At 45.2% G+C, this 13,756-nt stretch overlaps 2 protein-coding genes across 2 annotated transcripts in view; one reads left to right on the top strand and one right to left on the bottom strand.

The window, feature by feature from the left end:
- mctp1a (multiple C2 domains, transmembrane 1a) overlaps positions 1-4,227 on the top strand; it is a 135,869-nt gene extending 131,642 nt beyond the window's left edge. Inside the window, exon 22 of the mRNA XM_069682324.1 lies at positions 1,159-4,227. Coding sequence (XP_069538425.1) covers positions 1,159-1,230 — 72 coding nt within the window. The 3' untranslated portion in view covers positions 1,231-4,227. The remainder of the gene's footprint in view (positions 1-1,158) is intronic.
- Positions 4,228-5,198: 971 nt separating this feature from the next.
- slf1 (SMC5-SMC6 complex localization factor 1) overlaps positions 5,199-13,756 on the bottom strand; it is a 31,274-nt gene continuing 22,716 nt past the window's right edge. Inside the window, exon 18 of the mRNA XM_069683442.1 lies at positions 5,199-6,097. Within this exon, the coding sequence (XP_069539543.1) occupies positions 5,601-6,097 (497 nt within the window). The 3' untranslated portion in view covers positions 5,199-5,600. The remainder of the gene's footprint in view (positions 6,098-13,756) is intronic.

Raw genomic sequence — 13,756 nt, 5'->3', positions numbered from 1 at the left:
GGTTGAACCCGGGGCCGCCACATTGAGAGCTGTAACCTCTGTGCGTGGGCCGCACGATTTAACCACTGAGCTAAACCAGCACCCACTTTCTTTTTTTTTCAATGAAGCAATTTCAAAAACTTAACAGTAGTTAAAATACTTCACATTGATGCTTTTCTGCACCTAATGGCTGACAGGTCTTCAACCTGTTGGCAAGGTGAGGTCAGGTCCCCTTTAGTGTCCACTCATTAAGACGAATCTTCACACAGACAGGCTGCTCTCTGACAGCAAACTGCAGGTTTGGAGAGAGAGAGAGAGATGTTGAACAGACTTTGCTTTGTTGTTTTGTTCTTGTTTTTTTGTGCTGAAAATGATGCAAACACAGTGAAAATCTTCTGTGTGCCTGTTTGGTAATCTTCCATCAATATTAAATAGTAAATATTGTCTAATGAACGTGTGGGTTTTTGTTGGAGAAGTAATTGTCTGCTCTTCTTTTAGCATCACACGATCAGAGAGTTGATGATTTTTCATTACATCACATAGTCACATAACCCTCCTGACATACAGCACAGTATGTAACATGTGAACACGTTGACACTGCAGCAACACTCACCACCAGCTAGGCACAGGCTTTCATTTTAAACATACAATACATTGCGTCTTTTTCTGCCTCCTCTCTCTTTCCATCCCTCCACCCTTTCTCTCCTCACCATCTCGCCATGCTGAGATGACTCTGTTGTTTCTCCAAGCTTTCCCATGAGGCCTTGCCCTGTTCTCTGTTTGTTTGTGTGATCCCTTCCCTTAGGCCACTGTCCCACATCTGTGGAAGCATGTGTGTACATGTATGAATATATGTGTGCGTGCGTGAGTGTATTTTGAGCTTTGAACAGTGTGTGTGTGTGTGTGTGTGTGTGTGTGTGTGTGTGTGCGTGTGTGCGTGCGTGCGTGCGTGCGTGCGTGCGTGCGTGCGTGCGTGCGTGTGTGTGTGTGTTGTAATCAGTGTGTAATCCCTTCCCTGAGGCCACTGTTCCACACAGCTGGACTCAGAGAGCCTCTGGAGGGTTTCTGTGCTATTCAAGCATCCTTTGCTCTTTCCACCTGACCGGGTGGTGTGTGTGTGTCTGTGTGCATGCGTGCCTGTGTGTGTGTGTTTGTGTGCGTGCTTGTGTGTTTTAACAGGTGCAGTACCGAGAGCTGAAACTGGATCCTAATCCCAGTCCAAATAAAAGGAAGAAAAACAACCCCGGGTAGATGACTGTGTCCGCCCACCATCTCCTCTCTTCTCCACTTTTCTCCTCGTGGTCTATTACTGGACTCTGAGGAGCACAGAGACGGCTCTGGACCAGCTCGCCTTCCTATGCTTCCTCTTTTCTTTATACATTTTCTTCTCTTAATCTTGTTTTCTGTCTTTAATTACTCATGATGTTATGGTACAGGTTCCTGAAGTGTAACTTTTGTATGAAAAATGACAAGTACAAGAGACCTCTTGAATTATTCTTATCAGCGTTACGGTTTTGATTGATTTAAAGGCGGATGGGAAGGATGGATGGAATGACCTTTTCCTCAGCCGTGTGAGCCTCTCTCCTCCTTTCTTCTCTCCATCACTCTGACAGCTCGGAGGAGTCTGTCCATATGCCTGCCACAAGTGTCACGCAACGAGTAAAACGAGTTTAACATTTATACTCGTCGTCCCAAAAAGACATTCACAGTCATGTTTATCAGAAGACAAGCCTTATACACTCTGAAGCATTATCACTCTTATTGTAGTTATTAAATGATTTTAGTAATTATTTTATAATTGTTTTTATACTCTTGTTTTCTTCCTCTCCTGGATGCGGCTACTTGTTCTGTTCACTGTCACTAATTTGAACTGTTTCCACTCAACTCAGCCGGCCAAGTTGATTAGCAATTATGCCGTAAGCCTCCAGACATGTCTTTGTACACATACAGGAAGCTGGACCAACAAGCTGGTGGTATCTGTCTGTGCTTTGACATAATGGCCAAGTTATTATTGTTTCTTTTTAGAGATTTTACTCCAAAAGAGAAAAAGCAAACCACAGTGGACGGTGGTGTTAGTGTAAAGTACAGTAAGTCTGCTCTTTCTAAAATAGATTGTGATCACATGATACGCAAAGGAGAACAAAAAAGACTCCTAGAGAGTCATAGACAGCTGGTGTTATGCCCGAAACCTTTATCACTATTAAATGTCAAGAACAATTTAGCTGTTTACTCGTTTAACCCCTTAAATAAGTGTCAAATCAGTCAATCAGAGAGACACCTCCTCGTTCTGTCAGGAGGGGCAGCAGACTGGGCCTTCTGCTGCCGTGCTGTTAATATAGATGTCACCCAGTCTATGCAGAGTGTCGCCAGGCAGCCAGGCAGGCCTTTAGGCAACCACCGCTCTAATCTTGTTTGAAAGGCTGGTCTCCTTTCCTCACATCTCCCCCTGCGTTTTCCTCCGCAGCCACACATGCACAGAAAAAAACCCCATCCTCTCACGTGAATACTTCTTACACATACTGTACCTACAGATAAAAGCGTAACATCCAATTCGAGCAGGCACATTCTCTCCCTCTCAGGCACACACACACACACACACACACACACACACACACACACACACGCACACACACACAAACATGCTCTCTGTGATGCTGTGCCCCAGGCTGGCCGCCCTCTCCATCTGCCCCACCTCCAGTGCCCACAGCTCAACTTTGATCTCTCTTTCCACAGACAGAGGCGTGTGTGTGTGAACTGTGTATGTAACAGTGTTTGCGTACACACGTTTATGCAATCAAAGACATGTTGCTTTCCTCGGCGTCGCCGTGTGTTACAGTTGTATCTCCCCTCCAGCTGTAGACTGATGCGTAGATTCAGTCGGTGTGTGTGTCAGCATGTAAAGCGCCCGTGTGTGTGTGTTGCAGCAGAAGTGCCAGCTGGAGTTTGCTGGTGTAGAAAGCCGTCAGCTAGATGAGCAGTGAGTCTCAGTGTGACAAGCCGAGGCTCTGAGGGGACTCAGGCCTGAGATGTCAGGGACGGAGGGATGCGTGTGATGCTATTTCAGACCCCTCTTCCCATCATGCCTCTCTCCGTTTGCTCTCTCTTTGCGGCTCCCTCATTCGTCAGTGAGCGGGGTTGCGACCCTGTCTGAAGGGACGGTCTCCTGGGCTTCTTGCTGAGCATCTGTTGAAAGATCACAGCTCGGGCTACATTTGAGGAGGTCTCGTCTCATCCTACTGATCCCTGCCTCCATCTTTCCCCTCCTGCTTCTCCATCTTTGCGCGTCTGTCTCTCTCTCTGTCTGTCTTTATCACTCTGCACCGCAGCCAGAGCCCTCTTCTCCCATTTTGTCATCCCCTCGCCCCGGCCTGTCTGCCTGCCGTCACCTCCCCCCTCCCCCCCTGTCTTCCCCATCCATCTCCATGCTTAAATATCAACAGGCTCGGATCTGTCACTCCAGAGGGCCATTGATTTTGTTTTGCTGCTTTGAGGAATCCACTTGAAAGACAATAACAGACTGTCCCCCAAGAGCAGCGTCGCAGACTGATTATAGCCTCCTCAACAAACACACTCTGCGGCTGGTGAAGGATGGCTTTTTATAATGCCTGAAGGGACTGTTTGAATACCTGATATGTATGTGTCTACTACTGTATGTAGTTATTTTACAGCAAATTGTGGTGACTATTGTGTGGTATTGCATCCAAATACCGTCTCTTTTATATCATTTATTATTTGGTTTTGGCTCTGTGTGCAAGCAAACCAAAGTGTTTTTATTTTGTATGACGTAGAGAAAATAACTTATCTAAAGGAATGTACCAGACTGACGGCTGTAAAGGGAAAAAAAGCACTTTTATTTGCACCAAGTTGAAATGAGACTATTTATTTTTTAAACTGTACAGAGCTAACGACTTATTATTTATGTTTGTATTTTATACAGTATGCCTGTTGACGGTCTGGTGATGATATTGTAACGTAGGTGTATGCCTGTCTCATTTTCTAAGATCTGTCTTTTTTTCCGCCTGCGATGTTGCCTGCCTGTGACATCATCTTCATGTGCCCAGTTCTGACCAATGACGTTTCAGGACAGGAATAAGGAGCTGAGACATTGGGTTGGTCAGGAGGGAGGGTGAAAGAAAATATGATGTATATTTCCTGTTTGAGAAATGAAATGCATCTGATGTATGTTGCTTATTTTGAAGAAAAAAAATAGAAAGCAAACATGAGATTAAATATTTTTTATCATCTTCAGAGTGTCGGGATTATTGCAAAACGTTTCTTTAAAGGGCCAGTTCCCCAATTTTCAACCTCAGTTCTATTATGCTATTATGGAGAGCTAATTCCATTATGGTAGAAAAATAATGTGCCTTTGGAGGATGCTATCCGCTTCTCCAATGGGCCCTGGAAAACCTCCGCCAGATGACGCGTCTGGCAGAGGTTTTCCAGGGCCCATTGGAGTAGGGAGCTCGCTGAACTACACTTCCTCAATCTAGGACGCCCGCCTCCGATGTCATGTCTTGTTCAAAATCGTCAGGTTTGAAATGTAGACTGCAGACCCCGAGATTTTTTAGACAATCCACCGGTATCTTCTCGTCATATTTCAGATTCTGTACCGCTCTGAGCCATTGCCTGCAGTGAAACGGTCGTATTTCACTCCAGCATCTTTCGCTGGGCCGTTCCTTTCAGAGGGAGGGGCGCAATGCACGCTTGGTGTTGTAGGCATGTAGAATGGGTGAAACCACGAGCTGTTTGGCGCCAATTTCAAATATTATTACTTCTATCGATTACAGGGAACACCAGCTTTGACTAACAGTGGCTTTTTCCAGGGGTGAACTGCTCCTTTAAGCCAACTCAGGGTGAATTTTAAGGCCATTCATCTTGTTGCTCCCCTTTTTCCTCACCTCCTTTCCTCCGTCGCCCACTCAACCCGCCCCACCATGCAGGCCTAAGCCCCTCTCCTCACTCATGTTCAGCTTCAGGAAGTGGCTCATCCCTCACTGCCGTCTGTGTGGTGAGACCCTGAGTGCACGTTAGAGCTTCAAGCCTCTCAGACCAGGAGGACCTCTGTGAGAACGGGTTCTACTCTCTTTCCCTTTAGATGCCACATTTCCCCCTGATGCACTAGTATAAAAAACATCACTACAATGCTGTCAGAATATCTTAACACTGTAGCAAGGAGGTTTAACAGTCAGCTATTTTCATTTATTGCGTATAAAAATTATATAAACATGCGAAAAAACAATCGATCTTTGAACAGTAGGAAAAGTAGCTGTAGAAAAGAACATGAGGTAGTAACAGTCGACAGAAATGTTAGTGATGCAAATATAAAACGTGCAAAATTCAACTTAAGTAGTAAAATACATCCAAATCAGGTTGAAGTTACACTCAAACCTTTAAGTGGTTGCTCTGTAGAAATGTATGAACATTCAGTGAACTTCCCAAACACATGCTTCCTCCTTTGATCCACATTATTTAGGCTTTTAATCACCCGCAGAAGGCCACAAGGTGTTTGCTGCCTGTGTAGACATTTTAAGGCCGACTATAAAGAGCTCTATTTAATCTAACAATCTTTTAATCACAGGTTATACATTCACTGTATCAGTGGGTTGTCCATTGATCCTGTGTCACAGGTCAGCTCGCAGCGCTTCTCCCCGGCACTTCAACTCCTCCAGTATCGCCATTAGACACATTGTATTCTCTCCTTTGCACTCCTTCACTGCTGTAGACACCTGCCCCAGGCAACGCCCTCTGCAGAGCTCCAACAGCATCTCTGCATCGCCCACCAGCCTCACCGCCCGCTGGTCACTCCACCCTAAAGTCACTCTTTGCAGGGAGTGTTCCTCCACGGCCCTGACCAGCCTGTAGCCCAGGCTGTGGGGTTTGTCGCCGGGCTGCACGCGGCTCGGCAGGCCCCTCTCTCGCTGGTAGGAGAAGATGAGGTGAGCCAGCAGGGAGGATCCGGCCTCAAGGAGGGGCAGGTTCAAGACCTCGGTCACTTGTTTTCTTGGGGTGGAGTCTCTGACATGCGCGCTGCGGAGGAGCTCCTCCCTCTGACTGGTTGTGGAGACTAGATCCAGAGCGGTGCGTCCGTTTCCGTCCGTCTGCTGCAGGAGAACTGCGCCTGGAGGAGAAGAGGAACACGGGTCACACAACCTTTACCGACCAAGTAATTTCTATCACACCTCTCAGCTCCTACATGCTCACATTTACATACAATGACATTACTACACTTGAAAAGCTTGTATGCTCGGGTCAACCAACTGCGACAAGCTGGACTGCAAATGTTTAGTAATTAATAACTTTTTGTGCTACAGAACAAAACGAACTCAACAACCACTCCATCAATATTGTACAAAGACAGTGTGTCTTTAAGAGGGTCTGTGAAAGGCTCTATTGAGCTAAGACAACTTCACATGAAAGCACAAGGATGAGAGCGCATCATGTATTCAGATGTTTGAGTGCTGGAGGCAAAGTGCATGTCACAGCCTTCACACACACCTCGGCAAAACTGAAAATCTAAATGCAAACACTCCTGAAACACAAATACTGTGTGACCCACCTCCCTCGTCTACTTACACTAAAGTACATGTTTAAGTTGAATGTTCTGCTCTTGACATGAGTGGAAGGAAATTATTCAAATTAAAATTGTAATCAATTGTATTGTAATTAAAATTAGAAGGGATGCACGATATACGACATATTAGCCACATGCTTTTTTTCCACCTAATTGCAGAGATCATCAAGCCTCCCCTGTAGTGGAATTGATATCACGCCTACTCTTATTGTAGTGGCCAAAAACTGCCATACCGCAGACATCTTGCACCCTTCTTCACGCTTGACGGAAGAGGCGTTGTACAAAAAGTCACGTGTCTGATCGCTCACGTTTCTGAGCGCACCTGAATGCAGCACCCCCCGAAACATGGCAGTGAGGGAGACATGCCCGGACTTGTTTACTGCACCTACTACGGAGACATCAGTGATCGCCGACGGACTCTTCTTATCGTGTGTGCGTCCATGAATATGTAAGTTAATTTGCACTGATGTTTATGTTACACTCTGTTAGCGTCGGCTTTGGCCGCGAGTGTATTTTCGGGGTATTTGATGTTGTTAAGTCCGGTAAAATGACGAGAAAGTGAGCTAACTGTTAGCTAGTTAAGAGTTGTGAAAGTTGTTTAACTTCTGTTCATTGGCTCAAGTTTCTGTGAGTTTTTAGTCTTTATTTGTATATTGTTGATAACTTTATGCAGGCAGTGCACGCGCATACTCGCGCTGAGTTAATGTCGTAGCATTACGTCAAGCTTATTAGGGAATCAGCGAGCATTTAGGCATAACTAAAGTGGAAAATGTTGGCAGAAAAATGACAAATCTGCCGATGCAGATAATATCGTGCATCCCTGGAAATTAGGCAACATCCACTTGTAGTTTTTGGAAACTATTGTTGCACTTGTTGAGATTTTAAATTTTCTAAATGATAGATGAGACCAGAAAATCACCAAAACACAGCATCATCAAATGTGTTAAGTGATGACATCGTGACACACTGACACGCAGCCACGCTAAGCTGCAGCATCATTAACTAATAATGCAAAAGAGACACTGTACGGGTCAATGGCAGGGCACAGAAACAGATAGCAATAGTACAAACACACACACACATAGTAAGCTGTACAGTACACACACGCATACAGAAAGTCTCCCACACACACACACAGTGAAGTGAACAGCTGTTTCCCCGCTGGGCCTCAGTGCCAGCCCGGGCTCTTAGCTCACTGCAGCACTAACTTCAGCTGACATGTTGTCTTAACTGCGTGACTGGCGGGTCACTTTGTGTTTGTGTAAAACGCACAGAGGGTGTGTGACCTGATGGAGGCTGCGCTTGGATGTAATGCAGCTACCGACGCTGTGAGCAGAAGGAAATTGCTTTGCTAAAAGTTCCTTACAGAGATGGGTACAAAAGTTAGCGAGGAAGATTTATAGCAGCCAAGATACATTAATAAAAAGAATGTGTCTTTCAATGAAGGTTATTAACAGTATTGAATTTGAAGAGGAAGGTGAGTCACAACACTATTAAACGTCATACAATAAATACACATATCTTTACGTTCAGAACTTCTCCAATTACCTTGACTTTTCCCTTTCAGTCTTGTTTCTCTACATGGCAGTCACAGTTGAATGCAACACCTTTTTTCCCCCCTGGAAAGTTATAACGGTGACATTTACCGTCTCTGCTCTTCTGCTTTGTCTGCTCAGACTGAAAGCCATTTTCTAGTGTCAGACAGTCTGCGCGCACTTAGCCTACATGGAGCGGGTCGAGTCAAGTGTGAGCCTTTTGTTTGCTTTCAGATAGACCCATTTCTATGGCAAACTGCTCTTGATGGTACTTGACTGTTCAACCTCGGCTGTGCTGCTGCCACTTGCGAGTTTACGGCTCTGTGGAGGCTCGGCGTGACACGCACACACACACACACACACGGCTGCTTGATACCACTGCTGGCAGTTGTTTTTTGTTTGACAAAAGCAGCAGGAAGCATGTTGTAAAGAGTGGACAATCATGTGTGTGTGTGGTGTATTGTGACATAAATCCTTACCGAGCCTCCAAATGTCATTCGAACAAAAGACGGGCCTGTTTTAAATGACACCGTTTTTAAAAATGGCACGTTCCGAGTTCTGAAATTGCTCTCCATCTCTTCCACAGAACTAACTCTGTGTGCAGCAGTTATGAGATAATCGGTGAGAGCTCACGTAGCCGTTAGCGCGGAAGGTCAGCGCTCGTCTACCTTTTAGTGCTTCAAGCCTGAGTGGCAAAAACTGAATCTGCATAAATTGTGGCATTAATCTACATAAACTTTTACATAAGCGGGGAAATTTCAAATGCAGGGGTCAGGCATCGGGGGCAGCAGTCAAGGACGTAAGAGCACAGATTTGATCAAAGTGGCCACAAGAGAAAGGCAGAGAGAGAGAGGGAGAGAGAGAGGGAGAGAGAGAGGGTGTTCACAGCAGGTCATAATCACCAGGTTTCTATAACAAGCTGTCCTACGCTTATCCAGTAGGAGTGGTTTAAATGTGTGAAGCCGGCCATTGTGGACAGAAATGTTCAGGTGCTCCCCACACAGGATCACACGATGTCATGTGTGCTGGAAAATGGAGCCCTTTCTGTCCCTTCAGGGTGAGCTCTAAAGAAGACGGGATGGATTTTGAGGATGGAGGTTGTTTTTTTCTTCTGTCGTCCTTTGAGAGGACGAGCCTTGGACCGAGCTCTGTGAGGGGCCTGTAAGCCTTGGACAGGGGCCAAAAACACTCTGTGGAGCGTTTTCAAGGAAAAAGGGAGGACATGGTTTACTTCTACAACTTCTATTTCTTGCTTCTTTCATCAGAAATGATTAAAACAGACACAATACAGAGACAGTCAAGCTTCAGGTTAGAGAAAACACAAGAACAAAGGGCAAAGGTCGAATGAAAAATACTCAAGTCTACAGATCCATCGATCTGAATCGGTTGGGATAAGACTGATCATTATCAACGTCGTACGTATTTTGAAACTGAAAGAGCACTTCTGTGTCACCATCCGTCCTGTTACGATCAAGTTAAATGGACAATTAAAGCACCAGACAAAGCCGCTTTAACATTATAAGTCAGATTCCCGATTACTGTAATGTACAAGCAAGAGGTGTGTTTCAAAAGCACAGTGACCAACAGAAAAAGTCCCCCTTTAAGTCTGAAACAAAAACAACAGTCCAAATTCTCCCTTCCACTGTCTCTCTTCGTTCTTTCCCGTCCTGTCTCCACCTCCTCTCTGTTCTCGCTCTCATCAGCACGAGAGAAAGAAAGAAATGCAGAAAAAAAATCGAGGAGCTCAGTTCTCCAGCATTCCCCCGGCGTCATCGTGTCAAACTCGGCTGACAGACAGGCTCCAACCAGAGGGATGACACTGGCGTGGGGAGGAGAGGGCCCCTGCAGCTGGCCCTGGGCTCGGCTTGTCTGAAAGCCTGAACGACTGCGTGTGTGATTGTTGATCTCTCTGACTGAAAGCTAACGGAGTCTGTCGTTTGTCACATTTGCATATTTACCTGCTTGACATTCTGACTTTTCATTCCTGTTAAGAATGAGCTTGTGGCTTTTGCGCTTCCAGGATTTTTAATTTATCGTCCTCCATATTTATAACTGTGCGTCTCACCAGCCGGACAAGAGGATCACTTTCTTCTTATTATCCATGCACGTATAAAAAAATACTTAAGACATCAACGGTGACGGACAGAAGTACATGTTTTCTATAATATAAACATCAAGGGCTGTTTATAACATAATACACACACACACACACACACACACAATGTTATGAGACCAGAGGCTGGGGATGGTTCTGGTGCAGGGACGGTGACTGAAGTGTGTCCAGGTATTGGCGCTGGGTGTCAGATATGCTGCAGTGGAGATAAATACAACACCTGGGGGATTACATGAGAGCACAGGGTAATTACACAATCCTTTATGTGTGCATGTGTGTGTGTGTGTGTGCATGTGAAATACCCTGCTCAGACCTCAGCTCTCGAGCTACAGCAGAGAGAGGAAGTGCACATGCCGAGCAAAAGCCACTGCCTGATGCAGCAGCCCGATGCAGTCTGACTGCTGACACACACACACACACACGCGCACTCACATACATATACATACACACACATGCAGAGCGCAAAGCCCTTTGGCCTTTAGAGGGCAGGCGAAGACAAGAAATATAAAAGCAAGGGGGGAGGAGGGGAAAAACTGGCGCAAAAAGAGGGAGGGAGGGAGGGAAGGAAAGAAAGATGCAGTGCTCCCTCCCCCTATGTCTCCCTCTCTCTCTCCCCCTCTCTCTCTCTCTCTCTCTCTCTGGTCTGAGGCAGACAAGCTGGGAAGCAGGCAGCTCCACAGCATGGTAAACATCCTCTCTCTCCCCCTCTCCCTCTCTCTCTGAATAAGAGAGGCAGGGTGAGTGTGTGAACTGCAGCCAGGGGCACGGCATCACACATCCACAGGGAACTGCTAGCTAGCAACGAGAAAAACCACAGCAAAAACAACAAGGCCGACCGAGTGAGGCACCAAAGCAGCCAGCGGAGGGGCATCAGATGCAGGAGAAAGACAGGCATGTGAATATGATAAAATCCCTCTTTACTTTTGTAACAGCGCCAGAGCGCTCAGTGATGTATTTCTCCACCTTTCCACCTTGATATTGAGAGTATAAAACACCTGGTCAGGCACAGATTACAGGTGGATCACAGCCTTCAGGAGGAGGCTGGGCTGTTTAGCAGGGACACCAACTGTTAGCTGTGTGTAATGCCCTGCTACATGTAAACCTCCAGTGAGAGAGGGGGCATCAGGTACACTGTGATTTACAGGACGCTGATCAGCGGTGGGCGATAAGCATCTTAAATGATCAGAGTGGAGACATCTCTTAACTGCTCGCTTAAATTGAGAAGAATAAAAAGGCTAATCCTCCCCATCAGCTGTTAGCTCTAATAATATGTCATGCACTGAATCATACACAGATTAACTGCTTCATTTGATGCTATTAACATGCGAGCAACATAATTAAGTTACTCAAACTCTGAATAGTTTGGGTAACTTAATTAGGAAGTAAAACAGGAAGTAGGCTGAAGTAGGCTTAACAAAGACTCGTCTGGGAAGTGCTTTAAGATGTTAAACGAGGACAGCGCTCCTCATGTCTTGTATGAAAGCAAATGTTAATATTTTAACCCAATGCATCAACCGTTCCCAAAAGTGACCAAGCATGTGGTTAACTTTTTGAAACGATCACAGTTTGGTCAGGCTTAGGAAAAGGTCATGGTTCAAATCAACATGAAGTGTTTAAGGAAAGCCCTGATAGCAAACTTGAAGGTAACAAGTACCAGTCAATCACAGCACAGGAGTAATAGCCAATCGGAGCACAGGAGGGCAGGCTTAGTCGATACATACGCACAACAAAAAAGGCTAACACGCAGGTTTTACCATGTTTTCTGTGTTAGCTTAGCGTGTTAGCGTCTTATCGTACGCGAATCAGCACTTGCCGCATAGTACCGCTGAGCCTGATGGGGCGTCGTATATTTTTCAAGTGATCCAAGAGAAAAGTCAAGTCAAGGATACATCATTGAACTATGACTGTTTAAAATGTTGTGCCAATCCATTCAGAGGATGTTTGACCTGCTGGTGGGTTTAGATGATCACCCAAAGACATGTTCTCTGGTGACCATTTAATTTACAAGAACACATAACAAGAAATGTCTGTAAACATTGGCTAACTTGTTAAATATAAAGCCCCCATTACTGTGCATAACCCACAAAGAAAACTGCCATCATAGCATCAGTTTTAATGAGAACTATTTATGTAAGGTCTGTGTCCAAGTACGACAAGATGTAATGCGGAAATATTAACTTTGTAATTTAGATGAATCATCCGTTTTATTCTGTGTTCTCCCGAGACGCACTGGACAAACAGTCAAAGGAAAACTCTTGAAGCAATTATTAGGATTATTATTCAAAAACTATTAATTGACGCAAACATAAAAACACACTTTAACAATCTTTATACGTTTGAAACAGTAACAATATTGTCACATTTGAATGCATCATTAAACAGAGTCAATTATCTGTATTATATGAAGCTTTTACATTGTAAATCATGTTACTGCTTCCTCTGTGTGCCGTCCTCATGCTGCTCCAAACTCTGAACTGCAGGTTTCCGCTGAAAGACTGATTTAAGCAAACACTTAAACTCCTTTTCATGTCTTTATTTCCACCGCCTGACCCTCTCCACCTGAGTTCAAACACCAACCATTACTAACTTCTAACACTCATTGCCGACTTCTTGTTCATGAATTTTAATTACTCTTCCCCGTCTCTATTATGTTACAAATATGTGGTTCAACTCCTTCCACAGCTGGTTTATGAATGTTTCAATTTAAGGGAAGTGTTCTGACAGTATTTTGTGCTGATCATGTGTGTGATGATTTCGGTTCAGGGCTGGAGGGCGGACACGGACGCCGATCTTCACGGCCGACACAAAATCATATCTGGCCTGTGACCAAGTGGATTTTCTTTTTAAATCAGCGCCAAAGCAAACATGAACCGAACCTTGAAAACTCGGCTTTGAGTAGCATGTCTTTGACACTTACAAATTCAGCGCTCTCAATTACTATGTAGTCCTCACAAATAAAAACTACATGATTAAACTCCAGCAGAACCTTGTTGCCGAAAGAGGACAGCTGAATACATAGAAGTAGTTAATGTTCCTTGGCCTCTGCCCTTTTCTCTTCACTGCAACTAGCTTCCTGTGGCCTTCATGCTCGCTAAAAGCTGCAGCCATTTAAAAAAAAAAGGAGAAAAAGGGCAAAATATAAGTGTGTTTGTATATTTTTAAAAGGGTAGTTCTGGGTTTAAGTAGCCTGCAAAGAACCTTTGGCAACATCCGCTCTGGGTTTATCTGAAAAGGGGTCTCTCTCTCTCTCCTCTTGGAGCACGATGAGGAACAACCAGGGAGACTGCTGGATACAGCTCCAGACTTAATCCTGGCAGCCACCCCAAAAAGCAGAAAGAAAGGTTGGGGGGGGTGGATAGCGAGAGACAGGCAGGAAGAGAGGAGAAAGAAGGAGAATCTAGTGAGAAATTCCCAGCGAGGGAAGTCCTTGAAATACAGCCTGCAGAAAGCTGCAGTTGAAACATGAACACGACCGAGTGAAGCCGAGGGCTCCAAACACAGCCTCACCTCTAATAGTACGAGCGCTCTGCCAGTTCAGGACCCACAGGGAAATAAGAG

Source organism: Semicossyphus pulcher, unplaced genomic scaffold (assembly GCF_022749685.1).
Source record: "Semicossyphus pulcher isolate SPU_LCO1_2020_fin unplaced genomic scaffold, fSemPul1.0.p SCAF_6, whole genome shotgun sequence".
NCBI classification, from domain to species: Eukaryota; Metazoa; Chordata; class Actinopteri; order Labriformes; family Labridae; genus Semicossyphus; species Semicossyphus pulcher.
This window is presented reverse-complemented; position numbering and strand designations above follow the sequence as displayed.